The sequence below is a fragment of the Anolis sagrei genome, chromosome 12, assembly GCF_037176765.1.
Source record: "Anolis sagrei isolate rAnoSag1 chromosome 12, rAnoSag1.mat, whole genome shotgun sequence".
Lineage (NCBI taxonomy): Eukaryota > Metazoa > Chordata > Lepidosauria > Squamata > Dactyloidae > Anolis > Anolis sagrei.
The window spans coordinates 19,656,492-19,675,169 of record NC_090032.1 but is presented as its reverse complement, the minus strand read 5'-3'; the positions used below and the strand labels follow the sequence as shown (position 1 = coordinate 19,675,169).

The following is an 18,678-nucleotide window of genomic DNA, read 5'->3' as shown; positions in this document are numbered from 1 at the left end:
ATACAAGTGTACTAAATAAATAAATAAACACACACACACACACACCCATATATATATATATATATATATATATATACACACACACACATACATACACACGCAAACACAGATAAATACACAAATATATATACACACAAAACACATATACACAGACTGGGCCACAGCAACGTGTGGTAGGGGACAGCTAGTGTTATATATATTATTCTAGCAGAAGGAAATGGCAAGGGCCTACCACAGTTCTCAGGTGAACAGCGCTGAAGCATCTCCCGATCAGCTGAGGTGACGATGACGTTGTTGCTGCCTTGCTCGCGCACCAGCTCTTTGATGTCTATGGGGCAAAAAGTGCAAACACGAGGAAGGTAAACCCTGTTGGGAGACTTTGCTTCCTACCCAATTTTAGGAAAGGGTTAGCCAGAAAGTAGAAGAAGAGGAGGGAAGCACACACAGGGATTTGGAATATCAAAAGCAGCAGTATCCATTGCACGGCACCCCACACAAGCAGGCAATCCTTGGCAAAGGTGATTCCCAGATATTCTGAAAATCTGGGAAGGTGGATTGTGTCCCGGTTCATACTTACCTCTTGCCGAGGCACCGTCCTCCAACTGCGGCAGAAGATCCTAGAGAAGAAATAGGTTCGAATTACTCCTTCACGAAAGGATCACGAGCTGGGCTTCTATGTGAGTGCGAACGGAAGCTAACCAGTCCTTTTTCCTTTTGGGTCAGAATCGCCTGAGAGGGAAGCTTCTCATTTCGAGCCCAAATGAGTAATTGATATAATAATAATGGAAATATTATGATGTTGGACTACAACTCCCACAAAATCTCAGCATCTTGGAGGGGTTTGTGGGAGTTACGGCTCCCAAGGATATTATTTCCAAGCTCAGGTCTAGGCTGTGTTTTGATAATGTTTTTATAATAATAATAATAATAATAATAATAATAATAATAGCACTGGAAAACTGAACTGTTTGTTGGAAATGAAAACTATGGACTTGTCAACATCAGGAGAGGAATTTTCCAGGGAGACTCATTGTCCCCACTGCTTTTCATCATTGCCATGATCTCTTTGTCAACAATCTTACAACAAACAAACCTCGGCTATCACACGTCTCAGAGATCTCACAAAATTTCACATCTGCTGTACATGGATGACCTGAAGCTGAATGGGAAAACCGAAACTGAAATCCAGTCTCTGACTAACACTGTACCGAATCTTTAGCATGGATACCAACATGGAGTTTGGTTTGGACAAATGCTTGACAGTGGCGCTGAAGAAGGGAAGAATAATTGAAAGTGAATTGAATTGAAATCCATAAATATGCCCAATGGCCAAGCGATCAAGTGTCACCAGCCAAAGGCCTATAAATACCTGGGCAGACTACAGCTGGACAACATCAAACATGAACATGTGAAAACTGTGGTCAGCAAAGAATCCGTTCAAAGGGTCAGAAAAATCCTCAAAAGCAAACTCAATGGAGGCAACACCATCAAGGCCATCAACACCTGGGCCATACCTGTCATAAGATATACTGCTAGCATTATAAACTGGACGCAGGCAGAACTGGACAATTTGGTCAGAAAAACAGGCAAACTCATGACCATTCACAATTCATTACATCCTTGCAGTGATGTTGACCGGCTCAATCTGCCTAGAAAGTCTGGTGGAAGAGGACTCTTACAAGTCAAACAAGCAGTCGAAGAAGAAAAATATGATGCCCTGGCAGAAGATGGCAAGGAAAGCCAAGAACCTGCTTTAATTGAAGTCAATTGGAAACGTCTCAAAGCACAGCAGACAAAGAGTCAGTACAAGAAAACTGCACTCCAGACCAGAGCTGAAAGCTGGCACAACAAAGCCTTGCATGGGCAGTTCCTTGAGAAGATTGGAGGAAAAGTTGACAAGGGGAAGACCTGGTGATGGCTCATGAATGGAACCCTGAAGAAGGAAACAGAAGAAGGCCTGATTCTTGCAGCCCAGGAGCAAGCCATCAGAACCAAGGCCATTCAGGCCAGGATTGAAAAATCAGCGGATAACACAAAATGCAGACTGTGCAAGGAAGCGGATGAAACCATGGACCATTTCCTCAGCTGTTGCAAGAAAATCGCACAGACGGACTACAAACAGAGGCACAACTCTGTGGCCCAGATGATTCACTGGAACTTATGTCACAAGGACCACCTGCCAGCAGGAAAGAATTAGTGGGATCATAAACCCACAAAGGTCGTGGAAAATAAACACTCAAAAATACTGTGGGACTTTCGAATCCAGACTGACAAAGTTTTGGGACACAACACGCCAGACATCACAACTGTGGAAAAGAAAAAAAAATTATTGATGTCTCCATACCAGGTGACAGTCACATTGAGGAAAAACAGCAGGAAAAACTCAGCCACTATCAAGACCTCAAAATCTAACTGCAAAGGCTCTGGCATCAACCAGTCCAGGTGGTCCCAGTGGTCATTGCCATGCCAAAAGATCTCAGCCGGCATTTGGAAACAATACACATTGACAAAATCACAATCTGTCAACTGCAAAAGGCCACCTTGACTTGGATCTGTGCACATCATTCGAAAATACATCACACAGTCCTAGATGCTTGGGAAGTGTTCGACTTGTGATTCTGTGATACGAAATCCAGCATAGAGATCTCGTTTGCTGTGACATACTGTGCTTTTGTGTCAATAATAATTTAATTTAATACAGTAATTTAAAAATCGAACTGCAAAGACTCTGGCACAAACCAGTCAAGGTGGTCCCAGTGGTGATCGGCACACTGGGTGTAGTGCCTAAAGACTTTGGCCTGCACTTAAAAACAATCGGCAGTGACCAAATTATCATCTCTCAATTGCAAAAGGCCATGCATTATTGGCCGATACATCACATAGTCCTAGACATTTGGCAAGCGTCCAACGTGTGATCCAATACAACAGCCAGCAGAGTGACCTTAGTTGCTGTGTACTAATCTTGTTGTGTTAATAATAATAAGAAGAAGGAGGAGGAGGAGGAGGAGACGACGATGACGACGACGACTCTGGCATAAGCCAGTCAAGGTGAGCCCAGTGGTAATCGGTACACTGGTTGCAGTGCCTAAAGACCTTGGCCTGGACTTAAAAACTATTGGTGATGACAACATTACCATCTGTGAGCTGCAAAAGGACCTTCTTATAGTAACACCAGAGGCACTCCAAGTGGCCAGTTACTGGTCAAAGGACATTTAATCAACTATCAATCTTGCAAACTTTGTGTTTTGTTTGTTTGTTTGTTAAAAAATGCAATACAGCTGTTTGGTTTGCTCCTGACATGATAAATATATAAAATCCGCCGGCCCGTTGATGTCGGATAAGCGAGACTCTACTGTAGTTCGTTCCGTTGCTCAGCAGTTGAAAAATTAAGCACCAATTCCCCTGCGATGTCATTAGAAAGGGGTGATTGCACCCTTGTTTTCCATCGCTAATCTTCAACCTGGAGGAAGTGATACCAAGCGATACCCAAACCAAGTTCCCTTCTTCTTACCATGACCTGATTGAAGCCAAACACGGAATGCTGGGAGCTGCAACGCACCGGAGGCGTGGAACTGACTTTTCGGAAAACCGTCATCTCCACCCCGCCTGGGTCTCTGGAAGGAGAAAGAAGACAAACGCAAGCATAATGGAAGTCCAAAATGTTTATCTATATAATATACTAGCTGTACCCGCCATGCATAGCTGTGGCCAACCTTCCCCCCCTTTTTTTCTCTTCTTCCTTTCCTCTTTTTCTTTCCCTTCCTATTTATCTTCTTTCCTCCATCTCTACTTCTTTCCTCCCTTTCTTTGCTCTTTATTTACATCCTTCCCTCCTTCCCTGTCTTTTTCTTTCCACTTTTTTATTTCCTTCTCTCCTTCCTTGCTTCTCTACCTTTCTTTCCTTCCTTCTTTCCCTCCCTCCTTCTCTTCTTCCCCTCCTTCATTCCTTCTTTCTTTCCCTCCTTCTCCCGTTCCTTCTTGACTGTCCCTTCCAACTCTATTCTGTAAGTCTATTTAATCTGTATTATGTAGTAATATATAATAGTAACGTATTATATAGTAATCTATTGTTGTTGCTGTTGTTCATTCGTTCAGTCGTGACCTCATGGACCAGCCCAAGCCAGAGCTCCCTGTCGGCCGTCACCACCCCCAGCTCCTTCAAGGTCAGTCCAGTCACTTCAAGGATGCCATCCATCCATCTTGCCCTTGGTCGGCCCCGGTAATCTATATAACAATATATAAAATACTAGCCATTCCCTGCCATGTGTTGCTGTGGACCACTCTGGTGGTCATGGAGGTTCTGTGTGGGAGGTTTGGCCCAATTCTATCGTTGGTCGGGTTCAGAATGCTCTGTGATTATAGGTGATTGTAGGTGAACTACAAATCCAAGCAACTACAACTCCCAAATGCCAAGATTCTATTTATATTCAGTAGCTTTCTTTCCCCAAACTCCACCAGTGTTCACATTTGGGCATATTGAGTATTCGTGTAGAGTTTGGTCCAGAACCATCATTGTTTGAGTCCACAGTGATCTCTGGATGTAGGTGAACTACAACTCCAAAACCAAAGGATCTTGTTGTGCCCACCAAACCCTTCTAGTATTTTCTGTTGGTCATGGGAGTTCTGTGTTCCAAGTTTGGTTCAATTCCATCATTGGTGGAGTTCAGAATGCTCTTTGATTATAGGTGAACTATAAATCCCAACAACTACAACTCCCAAATGACAAAGTCATAATTTTTTCAGTGATGGTCACTCCTTGTGTTGTGAGACATTTTGATGCCAGATTTGGTGTGATTTTGTTCATTGGTTCTTTTGTTTTTAAGGTACTCATTACGCACAGAGCATTTATATATATATAGAAGAAAGAAGATGTATATATGCTCTTGTGGATCTAAAGACGTGGTAGGGGAACAAGTTGCCTTTGCTGTAAGAGTCAGATTGTGAAAGCCTGACATGCTGGGATACCATAATTCACTAGGGCTGAGAAGTGACGTGGTATTGTCCCTTCTCAGCCATGTTTAATTATTGGAAAGGATCTCAGATTGTGTTGGAGAGTTTTTCAGCCTGTATGGCCATGGTCCAGTAGCTTTCTTTCCTGAAGTTTCACCTGCATCTGTTTGGTAGTGGATTATGCAGCCTTGGTGTTTCCTTCCCTGGATATTTTTTTATAAGAGCCTGGGTGGCTCTCTGTTGGGAGGGCTTTGATGGTGTCTTTCTACCTGGAAGAATGGGTTTTGGACTGAACAGCACTTGGGGTTCCTTCCAGTTATATGATTCCACAATGCTACATACCTGGCTAGGTTGCCGTCATCGGCCGTAGCCCCGTCCTCTGTCTTGGCTGCCTCTGCCAGGGCCGAGTTCTTCTCCACAATCTCTCCTTGGTCGAACATGGTGTGCAGGCGGTAGTTGATGGTCTTGACCGTGGTGAAGAAGGTGGCCACCACGGCACAATACACGCCCGCCACATAAATGCTGGGAGGCATCACCTGCCATTAAGATATCACGAAAATATAATTGCAGATTTGAAATGATGTGTGAGTATGAATGAAAGTATGGAAGATGTATTGTTGGACTTAATAGTTTTGTAAACACCACTAAAATATTAAGGCCTGTAATGACTAACTACCTGCTTGCTGGAGTGTAAATAAAAGTTGCTAATAAGAACTGAAAAGTGTGATAAGAACTGCACAGTGATAAGACAAATTTATTATTATTTATTATTATTTAAAACTTTTATATCCCGATCTTCTCCACCTCCGTAGAGGGACTCAGACCAGCTAACAGCAAGAATTCAATGGTAAACAGTAAAAATCTAAAGCAACATATAACAGTAAATTAACAATACATATAAAATAAATACACAAAAGCCGTTCGCCAAGATAAAAATATGTCCAACTCAGTCGATATATTGTGGTCAATACTTTGGTCGATTATCGGATTCACCCATCATTCTGCAAAGGTCTCGTTCCGCAGCCAGGTTTTCACTAGCTTCCTAAAGGTCAGGAGGGAGGGAGCAGATCTAATTTCCTTCAGGAGGGAATTCCGTAGCCGGGGAGCCACCACAGAAAAGGCCCTGTCTCTCGTCCCCACCAGCCGCGACTGCGAAGATGGCAGGATCGAGAGCAGGGCCTCTCCAGACGATCTTAACAACCTTGATGGTTCATAGGGGAGAATACGTTCGGACAGGTAAACTGGGCCAGAACCATATAGCTGGACTCTGAGTCTGAAGCTGAGCTCTGTGGGTCTTCCGAGCCAGAATTCCTACAGGATGAGGAGGCCGATGGGTTACAGATTTCTGTACATGCTTCAGACAGGGCTGACGGTGGGGCTGCTGAAGGAGAAACAGCAAGTCAGTTCCCAGGGGAAAGGAATGTTAGTGAGACTGATAACGGGAGTGAAATCCCACACGGCCAGGTGGAGACGTCTTTGCCTTCCCACAGTGATCCGGTCCAGCTGAACCAAGATAAGGGGTTGCAGAGCCTTGAAGATAACGAATTAATGAGCAGACAAGATCGTCTGCAATTAAGGCTCCGGAGAAGCACTCGCTTGGCTAGCAAGCGAGAAGCCAAGGGTGCCAAAGGTCAACGCAATGCGTTCATGTCTGCAAAGGGTATTTAGCCTTCTAGCTGACAAGCAGGGGTTGTCAGTCCAACGTGCCTCTTCTCATGCAAACTTCTGTGGATTAACTTTGGCTTTTAGCAGCACACTTCTGGCTTCCTGAGTCTGGGATTTGGGCCTTGTTTTCAATGAACTCTTGTTTGACCATTGCTAAAGGATTATGCTTCATGTTTTTGCCTTTGGATCTTGGGAACTCTGTCTTTGCATTTAAGCCTTTGTCCTGCCTATGGAACTTTTGCATTTCTTATACTTTGTTTTGATTTTGCCTTTTTCTCAGTGAACTACAAAGCCTACAGCTTTGGTGTGGTGGTGTCTGGAGCAAGGTGAAAGCTACTCTGAGTTGTAACACTAATTGGCAGCCAGTGGAGCTGGCGCAACAAGGGAGTTGTGCCCCGCTCCCATTAGTAGCCTGGCTGCGGAGCGTTGGACTAATGGCAGCTTCCGAACAGTCTTCAAAGGCAACCCCACATAGAGAGCATTGCAGTAGTCTAAACGGGGATGTATAAAACCACACCACTATGGGTCTCGGCAATGGAGGCCCACCAAAGGAGACTGTTAGGATGGAGGGCATGGCCGAGATATAAAGACATCCTACATAAAGGGAAGATGGAGATTAAACCTTTTGAACAACTTAAGAGCCTCTTTGGTAATATTACTTGGTTACATTATTTACAAATTAAAGAACATTTTAAAGAAGACAAAAAAATTGGTTTTGACTGGGAGGAAAACACATGGGATAAAATATTAAAAGCTGGAAAGAAAGTAGTAACAATACTCTATAATAAACTGGTACAATGGCTCACGGAAACTGAACAGGTGAAAGTGTGTATGATTAAATGGGCGGAAAATTTGAGAAGGCCCATTCAATTTAGAGAATGGGAACAAATATGGAACAAATAGTTGAGATATACTTATGCCATGGACTTGAAGGAAAATTGGTATAAAATGTTCTATAGATGGTATCTGACCCCAAACAAATTACGTCACATGTATAAAAATGTCTCAGACAAATGTTGGAAGTGTGGTGAACAATCCGGCACATTTTACCACATGTGGTGGACATGCAGAGAAACATCTAAGTTCTGGTCATTAATTCATGAAGAACTACAAAAGATATTCAAGAGGAAGTTTAAAAAGAAGCCGGAATATTATCTACTAGGTTTTACGGACTCAGACTTAAAATTGGATGAGAATGAAGACAAATTACTCACATATTTTACTACAGCAGCAAGGATTATCTTTGCCAAATATTGGAAAAATGAACAGATTCCGACTATGGACGAATGGCGGGAAAAGGTTATAGAAATAAGAGATATGGATGAATTAACTTTTTTGTTGAAGAAAAATACCGGGAAACCGTTAAAGAGAACAGACTGGACTTTTTTCTATGACTATGAAAAGAAAAATATAGAAAAACATTAGAGGTTAAGAAAATATAAGTTAGTTTTAGAAGAAATGAGAGAAGATCCCGAGGCTGGAATGGAAGTCATTTTAGAATAGTTTAGGTGTGCTTTCTTTTTCCTTTTTTTTTGTTTTTGTTTTTTGGGCCCTATTTTGTTTTTTGTGCCCCCCCCCCCTTTTTTTTCTTTTCCCTTTGATTTTTTCCTTTTTTCCTTTTTTGGGGGGTATTGGGGATTCCTACTTTCCTATCCTCTTTGTTATTGTTCTCCCTCTTTCCTTGTGTTGATGTGCAAAATGTTCAATAAAATATATTTTTTTTAAAATAAACGGGGATGTAACCAGAGCGTGTACCACCATGGTCAAGTCCAGCTTCCCAAGGTATGGGTGCAGCTGGTGCACAAGCTTTAACTGTGCAAAAGCTCTCCCGGCCACCGCCGAGACCTGGGTTTCCAGTAATGAGTCCAGGATCACTCCCAAGCTGCGAACCTGCGCCTTCAGGGGGAGTGTAACCCTGTCAAGCACAGACTGTAACCCTATGCCCTGTTTGGCCTTGCGACTGACCAGGAGGACCTCTGTCTTGTCTGGATTTAGTTTCAATTTGTTCGCCCTCATCCAGTCCGTTACAGTGGCCAAGCACTGGTTCAGGACGTGAACAGCCTCCTTAGTAGTAGGTGGGAAGGAGTGACAGAGTTGGACATCATCAAGAGAGATATTGACATCTCAAGAGAGATATTGACAAGCTGGAATGTGTCCAGAGGAGGGCGATGAAATGATCAAGGGTCTGGAGAACAAGCCCTATGAGGAGCGGCTTAGGGAACTGGGCATGTTTAGCCTGAAGAAGAGAAGGCTGAGAGGAGATATGATAGCCATGTATAAATATGTGAGAGGAAGCCACAGGGAGGAGGGAGCAAGCTTGTTTTCTGCTTCCTTGGAGACTAGGACGCGGAACAATGGCTTCAAACTACAAGAGAGGAGATTCCATCTGAACATTAGGAAGAACTTCCTGACTGTGAGAGCCATTCAGCAGTGGAACTCTCTGTCCCGGAGTGTGGTGGAGGCTCCTTCTTTGGAAGCTTTTAAGCAGAGGCTGGATGGCAATTTGTCAGGGGTGATTTGAATGCAATATTCCTGCTTCTTGGCAGGGGGTTGGACTGGATGGCCCATGAGGTCTCTTCCAACTCTTTGATTCTATGATTCTATGATCAGATGACACCGCACCCCAAAACTCCGGATGATCTCTCCCAACGGCTTCATGTATATATTTAAGAAGATATGGGACAGTACTGAACCCTGTGGGACCCCACAGTACAATGGCCGTGGGGTCAAGCAGGAGCCAAATGTGGTGGAGGCTCCTTCTCTGGAAGGCTTTTAATCAGAGGCTGGATGGCCATCTGCCGGGGCTGCTTTGAATGCAATTTTCCTGCTTCTTGACAGGGTGGTCACTTCAAACTCTATGATTCTACCTGTGTGACTAAACTATCAAGATTTGTCATCAGTGAATCATAACGGAATCAAGAATGAGTCATCCTTCCCGATGTTTACAATGTTAAAAAGGAAGTCAACACAAGCCTCGCATTTATCAGCACCAATCAAGAAGATCAACATCTGGCCAGGAAACTGAGATGGAGCCAGGATAGAAGACATCTATCATTAATTAGCTGTCCCTTGCCACGCGTTGCTTTGGCCCACATAGGGGTTCTGTGTGGGAGGTTTGGTCCAATTCTATCGTTGGTGGGTTTCAGAATGCTCTGTGATTGTAAATCCCAGCAACTACAACTCCCAAATGTCAATATTCTATGTTCCCCAAACTCCACCAGTGTTCACATTTGGGCATATTATTTATTATTATTTATTATGTAGAGTTTGGTCCAAATCCATCATTGTTTGAGTCCACAGTGATCTCTGGATGCAGGTGAACTACAACTCCAAAACCAAAGGACACTGCCCACCAAACCCTTCCAGTATTTTATGTTGGTCTTGGGAGAACTGTGTGCCAAATTTGGTTCAATTCCATTGTTGGTGGGGTTCAGAATGCTTTTTGATTGTAGGTGAACTATAAATTATGATTTTGGAGTTGTAGTTGATGGGATTTGTAGTTCACTAACAATCAAAGAGCATTCTGAACTCCACCAACGACGGAATTGAACCAAACGTGGCATAACAGGACTGCCATGACCAACAGAAAGCACAAGAAGGACTTGGTGAGCATTGACCTTGAGTTTGGGAGTTGTAGTTCAACTACATCCAGAGAGCAATGTGGACACAAACAATGATGGATCTGGACCAAACTTGGCACAAATATTCCATATGCCCAAATATGAAAGCAGATGGAGTTTGGGGGAAATAGGCTTTGACATTTCAGAGTTGTAGTTACTGGGAATTATAGTTCACCTACAAGCAAAGAGCATTCTGAACCCCACCAACGACAAAATTGGGCAAAACTTCCCACACAGAACCCCCATGACCAACAGAAAATACTTAAGGCCATCCAGTCCAACTCCCTTAACCAGGGCAAGAAAATGTAATCAAAGCCCTTCTGACAAAGAGCCATCTAGCCATAGATATAGGTTGATAGATATGATTCACACACACACACATAATATCATAGATTTGAAAGGGACCCCTAAAGAAGGACAATTATATATTGCATGTTCCAGAGTAGGCAAACTAGACAAGGAAACAGCAAGAAATACAGTTTACCCACAAGCATAAAGAAATTACATTGATTAGAAACCAACACTTTCAAATTACTTTATTTTCCAGATCACCAGACTGGGCCACAGCAACACGTGGCAGGGGATGGCTAGTCTATATAAATAAAAATGTAATGTTCGTTTGTGGGATTAACAGAACTCAAAAACCACTGGACAAATTGACACCAAATTTGGGCACAAGACACCTAACAACCCAATGTATGTCCTTCACTCAAAAAAAATTGATTTTGTCATTTGGGAATTGTAGTTGCTGGGATTTAGTATTAACATAACACAGGAGACAAGATGGAACTGTCTTTCTGGGCCCCCTCTCTTCACTATATTATATTATTACCATAGCACAACATTAGTAACATATATTACTATTATATTGTACTATATCGCTATACTGTAATATTATTAGTAAAATTACATGTAATGTAAAATATATAATTATAATATAAGCATTGAATTTTACCCTGTTAACCCCCTTGAGTTGCCTACGCTGAGAAAGGCGGTATACAAATACAGCAAATAAATAAATAAATAAAATATATCATGATAAATAATTAAATAAATAATAGTATCAACATTTATAATATTGTAATGTAATGCAATATAATACTACTACTAATAATATAATATTATAATTATATATTTATATCACATGTAATATTACTAATAATATTACAGTATAATTGAGAACATCACATTTTTATTTATATAGAAGGTGCTCTTTGGATATTAAATCCTGTGCTATTCTAATAATATGTTATAATATAATATATAATATATTGTGTATACATATAATATTTATAATATTGTAATGTAATGCAATATAATACTACTACTAATAATATGATATTATAATTATATATTTATATCACATGAATATTACTAATAATATTACAGTATAATTGAGATAGTGCAATATTTAAAACTGATCTTGTACTATGTTAATAATATATTGTATGTATATATACCTTGTAAGCCGCTCTGAGTCCCCTTCGGGGTGAGAAGGGCGGCATATAAATGTCGCAAATAAATAAATAAATAAATAAATAAAATTATTATTCTATAGAATCCTATAAGGAGCCCCCGGTGGCGCAGTGGTTTAAAGCACTGAGCTGCTGAGCTTGTTGATCGAAAGGTCGCAAGTTCGATTCCGGGGAGCGGCGTGAGCTTCCGCTGTCAGCCCTAGCTTCTGCCAACCTAGCAGTTCGAAGACATGCAAATGTGAGTAGATCAATAGGTACCGCTCCGGCGGGAAGGTAACGGCACTCCATGCAGTCATGCCGGCCACATGACCTTGGAGGTGTCTACGGACAACGCTGGCTCTTCGGCTTAGAAATGGAGATGAGCACCACACCCCAGAGTCAGACATGACTGGACTTAATGTCAGGGGAAAACCTTTACCTTTACTATAGAATCCTATAGAATAGGATTTAACCCCTTTGCTCCAAGCCCTTGTTTCCAGGGCAGCAGAAAACAAGCCTGCTCCCTTCTCCTTATGGCAGTGTTTCTCAACCTTCCTAATGCCGTGACCCCTTAATACCGTTCCTCATGGTGTAATGACCCCCTCCCCAACCATAATATTATTTTCGTTGCTATTTCATAACTAATTTTGCTACTATTATCAATAGTAATCTAAATATCTGATATGTAGGTGTATTTTCATTCACTGGACCAAATTTGGCACAAATACATGATATGACCACATTTGAATACTGATGGGGTTTGGGGGGATTGATTTTGGGAGTTGTCGTTGCTGGGATTTATAGCTCATTTACAATCAAAGAGCATTCTGAACCAAAGCAGAATAGAGAGGCACCATGACTTCTCTCAGTCTAAACACTATACTCCTTTTGATGCAGTCTAAAATCACATTGGCTATTTTACCTGCGACATCACAGTGTTGGCTAATGGGTTGTCACTGTTAAGGAGGATCTGACCTGGGGCAGCGTTCATACAGTAGTGTTGCTTATGAGGGTCCAGCAGAGATTGTACGGGGTTGCTGTAGGTTTTTTGGGCTATATGGCCATGTTCTAGAAGAGACTGTAGTCTGTGAGACTTCTAAGAAACTGAATGAAAAACTGCTGGTGATATTCTACCCCTGTTCTATGTATTAACCAACTGCATCCGAGTATGGTTTGGTAACTGAACTGCTGACCTAATGGTCCGCAGTTTGAATCCATGAGACAGGGTGAGCTCCCATCTGTCAGCTCCAGCTTCCCATGCGGAGACATTAGAGAAGCCAGGTGTGGTCTGACCAAGGCAGAATAGAAGGGTAGCATGACTTCCCTGGATCTAGACACTAGACTCCTATTGATGCAGGCCAAAATCCCATTGGCTTCATAAGCTGTCGCATCACATTGTTGGCTCTTGTTGTCCACGAGGACTCCAAGATCTTTTTTACACATACTGCTCTCGAGCCACACATATTTATTTATTTATTTACGACATTTATATGCCGCCCTTCTCACCCTTTAAGGGAGTCAGAGTGGCTTACAAGCAAAAAGTAAATACAATATATTATATTATCATAGCACAATATTAATATTATATATTACAGCGTACTATAACATTATATCATAATATTATTAGTAATATTACATTTAATATAAAATAATTATATTATATATATAAAACAAGGATGTCTAATCACCTCTCAACAAAAGTTTGCTCCAGGCACTGTCAGGCCATTATATGCTAATCAAGGTGATCAGTTGAAACATTCACACCAAGCTCCAGCAGACAAGAGTCCTTTGTCCCACCCTGATCATTCCACAGATATATAAACCCTTTTTCCTAGTTCTAACAGACCTCACTACCTCTGAGGATGCTTGCCATAGATCCAGGCGAAACGTCAGGAGAGAATGCCTCTAGACCATGGCCATATAGCCCGAAAAAACCTACAACAACCTATTATATTATTAGAAGTAGTATATTGTATTATAGTATAATATTATCAATATTATATGTATATACAATATATTATATTATATTGTATTATATTATATTGTAAGCACAGTGTAGGAGACAAGATGGAACTGCCTTCCTGGCCCCTCTCTTCATTCTGATCTCAGAGCAGCGGTCAGTGCAAAGGGGGGGGGGGGGTCCCAACTGATGACACTGGAGGCAAGATGGAACTGCCATCATGGCCCCTCTCTTCATCCCCCATTTTGTATTTTTGCATTTCATTTTTTTCTGCCTAAGTGGAGTATCTTGCATTTTCACTGCTGAACTTCATTTTGTTCGTTTTGGCCCATCTCTCTAATCTGTAAAGATCATTTTGATATGATACACTTCCTTATGATACACTTTCAGATATTTAAACATGGCAATCATATCTCCTCTCAACCTTCTCTTCTGCAGGGTAAACATGCCTAGCTCTTTAAGCCACTCCTCACAGGGCTTGTTCTCCAAACCCTTGATCATTTTAGTCGCCCTCCTCTGGACACACTCCTCTGGACACATTCAGAAGAAGATCTACAGGCCACTCTAAACACCTTCGCAGAAACATACAAGAAGCTCGGCCTGTCATTGAACATCGAGAAAACCAAAGTGCTATTCCAGCAGTCACTGGCTAATCCCTCTCCAATGCCAGAGGTGCAGCTTAATGGTGTAACATTAGAAAATGTTGACCATTTCTGTTCCCTTGGCAGCCACCTCTCCACCAAAATCAACATCGACACCGAAATACAACACTGCCTGAGCCCTACGAGTGCAGCATTTTTCCGAATGAAGCAGAGAGTGTTTGAGAACCGGGACATCCATAGGGAGACCAAGGGGCTCGTTTATAAAGCTATTGTCCTCCCAACACTGCTATATGCCTGTGAGACATGGACTGCCTACAGAAGTCAACATCAACACCGAAATACAACACCGCCTGAGCTCTGCGAGTGCAGCATTTTTCCGAATGAAGCAGAGTGTTTGAGGACCGGGACATCCATGGGGATACCAAGGTGCTTATTTATAAAGCTATTGTCCTTCCAACCCTGCTATATGACTGCGAAACGTGGACTGTCTACAGATGTCACATGCAACTCCTGGAATTATTCCATCAGCACTGCCCCTGGAAAATCCTGCAAATCTCTTGGGAAGACAAGTGGACAGATGTCAGCGTGCTGGAAGAAGCAAAGACCACCAGCACTGAAGCGATGGTCCTCCGCCATCAACTCCGCTGGACTAGCCGCGTTGTCCGGATGCTCGACCACTGTCTCCCAAAGCAGTTGCTCTACTCCGAACTCAAGAACGGAAAACGGAATGTTGGTGGGCAGGAAAAGAGATTTAAAGATGGGCTCAAAGCCAACCTTAAAAACTCTGGCATAGACACTGAGAACTGGGAAGCCCTGGTCCTTGAGCGCTCCAGCTGGAGGTCAGCTGTGACCAGCAGTGCTGCAGAATTTGAAGAGGCATGAATGGAGGGTGAAAGAGAGAAACGTGCCAAGAGGAAGGCGTGTCAAGCCAACTCCAACCGAGACCGCCTTCCACCTGGAAACCAATGCCCTCACTGTGGGAGAACATGCGGGTCAAGAATAGGGCTCCACAGCCACCTACAGATCCACAAGAATACTGATCCTGGAAGACTATCCTACTCGTCCAATGAGGGATCGCCTAAGTAAGTACATTCCAGGTAAGAGTCAACATCTCCCTTCAATTGTGGTGCCCAGAATAGGACACAGTATTCCATGTGTGGTCTAACCAAGGCAGAATAGAGCATGGGGAGCATGACTTCCCTGGATCTATACACTAGACTCCTATTTATGCAGACCAAAATCCCATTGGCTTTTTAAGCTGTCACATCACATTGTTGGCTCATGTTTAACCTGTTGTCCACAAAGACACAACACAAACCTCCTCAACAGCACAAAGGTTGGAAACATATGGACGTCCTGGCGCAGACTCACCATGTAGAGCAGAAAAGGGAAGATGAGCAAGAAGATCCAGGTGTAGAGGTGGAAGCAATTGGAGAAGGTGCTCTGGTGTGGGTCGAAGAACCAGCCGCCGGTCAGCGAGGCCCAGACGCCTTGGCGCAGGATCTGCAGCACCTGCGAACCCATGACCTCCTTGATGGAGCCGCCTCTTCCTCTTCTTCTTCCTCCTCCTCCTCCTCCTCCTGAAGGAACAGCACTGCCAAGCTGACCCTCACAAATGTCTTCATCAAGGCAACTTCAGGCCCATGAGTCCACAGAGGCCGGTGGGAGGCTAGAACTTGCTCCTCGGCCCCATTTCGGAGGCAATTGCTCCCCTACTTTGACAATGGGAATAAATAGAGGGAGGCCCTTACTTAGAAGGCCTTGACCCCCATGGAGGCAGAAAGGCTAGTGTCCAGCCTCTGAGTGGCCACTATTGGCCCTTCCCTTTCCACTCTTCAAGACATTTTGGCTTCAAGAAATAGAGATGGGAGGCTTCAAGAGCCAGTTTCCCTTTGGACTCCCCCGAAAAGAAAGGAGGAATCCCCCAAAATAAAAGGAGGCCTTTAAAAGCAAGGCCAGAGAGTGAATCAAGAGAGACACAAGGAGGAAAAAGATCCCTTTGAAAGCTAGGCCTTTTGAGCTAAAGTGAATCCAGAGAAGCCTCCCCCACAAAAAAACAGAAGCATGAAAAGGGACCCTTTTGAAAGCTAGGCCTTTTGAAGCCTGAGCTAAAGTGAATCCAGAGAGACCTCCCCCCCAAAAAACAGGAGGAGGAAAAGCTAGGCCTTTTGAAGCCTGAGGTAAAGTGAAATGAGAGAGACCTCCCCCCAAAAAACAGAAGGAGGAAAAGCTAGGCTTTTTGAAGCCTGAGCTAAAGTTAAACTAGAGAGACCACCCCAACCACCCCCAAAAACACACACACACACAAGGAGGAAAAAGACCCCTTTGAAAGCTAGGCCTTTTAAAGTCTGAGCTAAAGTTAAATCAGCGAGACCTCCCTCCAAAATTAAATCAGAGAGACCTCCCCCCCCAAAAAAACAAGGAGGAAAAGCTAGGCCTTTTGAAGCCTGGGCTAAAGTTAAATCAGAGAGACCCCCCCCCCCCACCAAAGTTAAACCAGAGAGACCCGACCCCCCCTCACAAAAAACAGAAGGACAAGCTAGGCCTTTTGAAGCCTGAGCTAAAGTTAAACCAGAGAGACCCGACCCCCCCCCCCAAAACAGACACACACAGACACGGAGGAAAAAGACCCCTTTGAAAGCTAGGCCTTTTGAAGCCTGAGATAAAGTTAAATCAGAGAGACCTCCCCCCAAAGTTAAATCAGAGACCTCCCCCCAAAAAAACAGGAGGAGGAAAAGCTAGGCCTTTTGAAGCCTGAGCTAAAGTTAAACCAGAGAGACCCCCCAAAACACACACACAAGGAGGAAAAAGACCCCCAAAAACACACACAAGGAGGAAAAAGACCCCTTTGAAAGCTAGGCCTTTTGAAGCCTGAGCTAAAGTAAATCCAGAGAGACCTCCCCTCAAAAAAAACACAAGGATTGACCCTTTTGAAAGCTAGGCCTCTTGAAGCCTGAGCTAAAGTTAAATCAGAGATACCTCCCCCTAAAAAACAGACGGAGGAAAAGCTAGGCCTTGTGAAGCCTGAGCTAAAGTGACTCCAGAGATCCAGGGCTCTGAGGGCCCCACCAGGCTGAAGAAGGCCCGGAAAAGATCCCCAAAATCCTCCAAATCCCCCCAACCCAGCCCCAAGGCCAAAATCCACCAAAACCCTGGGGTTTAATCTCGTCCACTTCCGGATCCAAAGGTCGGGCCCGAGAAGAGGAAGGCTCCCTCTCCTTCCTCAGAGGCTGGCAAGGCCGGAAGAAGAGCCCACTGCGCATGCGCCCCGCTGGCCCACTTCCCCCTTCCCAAAGGGACCAAAGAGGTACGCAAAAGGAAAGAGTGACACATCGCCCTTAGACTTCCGGTTCAAACAAAATCCATAGCAAAATCCAATTCTCGCTTTACTGGCTATGACTACATCCTATGGGTCGCTGGGATTTATAGTTAGGGAGCCCCACATTCCTTATTCTGAGGTAGGAAAGTGGTTTCTCTCGCCTGCAAAGGCAAACACCATCTTGCGCATGCGCGTACATCTCCAACATGGCGGGAGGAAGGGGCGAGAGGACGCCGAGGCTCGCCGCGCATGCGCCAAACGGATTGGCAAGACAAGGCTTTCTTTTAAGGTGGAACTTAAGGTGGTTCTTTGAAAAGCAGCAGATCACTGGAGCTGTCTTCATAGACCTGTCAGCAGCCTATGAGACTGTGAACCACCACTGCCTCCTCCTGAGAAAAATGTATAGTATCACAAAGGACGACCACCTCACCCGCCTCATAGGAAACCTGCTACAAAACAGGAGCTTCTTTGTTGAGTTCCAGGCCAGAGAAGCAGATGGCGGAAACAGAAGAACGGCCTGCCTCAGGGGAGCGTGCTTGCCCCATCCATGTTCAACATCTACACAAATGACCAGCCACTGCCAGAAGCTTCATCTATGCTGATGATCGTGCCATCACCACTCAAGCAGGGACCTTTGAAATGGTTGAACAGAAGCTCCCCGAAGCTTTAGATCAGTGGTTCTCCGCCTTCCTAATGCCTCTCAATAGAGTTCCTCATATTTAACATTTATACAAATGACCAGCCACTGCTGGAAGGGACAGAGAGTTTCATCTATGCTGACGACGGTGCCAATACCGCTCAAGCAGAGAGCTTTGTAATGGCTGAACAGAAGCTCTCCGAAGCTTTAGGTCAGTGTTTCTCAACCTTCCTAATGCCTCTTCATACAGTACCTCATGTTTAACATTCACACAAATGACCAGCCACTGCCAGAAGGGACAGAGAGTTTAATATAGGCTAACGATCATGCCATCATCACTCAAGCAGGGAGCTTTGAAATGGCTGAACAAAAGCTCCAAAGCTTTAGGGCAGTGTTTCTCAACCTTCCTAATGCCTCTTAATACAGTTCCTCATGTTTAACATTGACACCAATGATCAGCCATTGCCAGAA

The 18,678-nt window shown here is 43.7% G+C and overlaps 1 protein-coding gene across 4 annotated transcripts in view; it reads right to left on the bottom strand.

Annotated features, from left to right (window-relative positions):
* The window catches only part of PCNX3 (pecanex 3), a 103,596-nt gene extending 86,867 nt beyond the window's left edge, over positions 1–16,729 (bottom strand). For all 4 annotated transcript variants that reach the window (XM_067472535.1, XM_067472536.1, XM_067472537.1 and 1 more), the window contains exons 1-5: positions 15,623–16,729; positions 5,293–5,486; positions 3,512–3,614; positions 578–617; positions 233–328 (exon numbers count right to left, since the gene is read on the bottom strand). In XM_067472535.1, the coding sequence (XP_067328636.1) occupies positions 233–328; positions 578–617; positions 3,512–3,614; positions 5,293–5,486; positions 15,623–15,775 (586 nt within the window). In that variant the 5' untranslated portion in view covers positions 15,776–16,729. The remainder of the gene's footprint in view (positions 1–232; positions 329–577; positions 618–3,511; positions 3,615–5,292; positions 5,487–15,622) is intronic.
* Between the last annotated feature and the right edge of the window lie 1,949 nt (positions 16,730–18,678).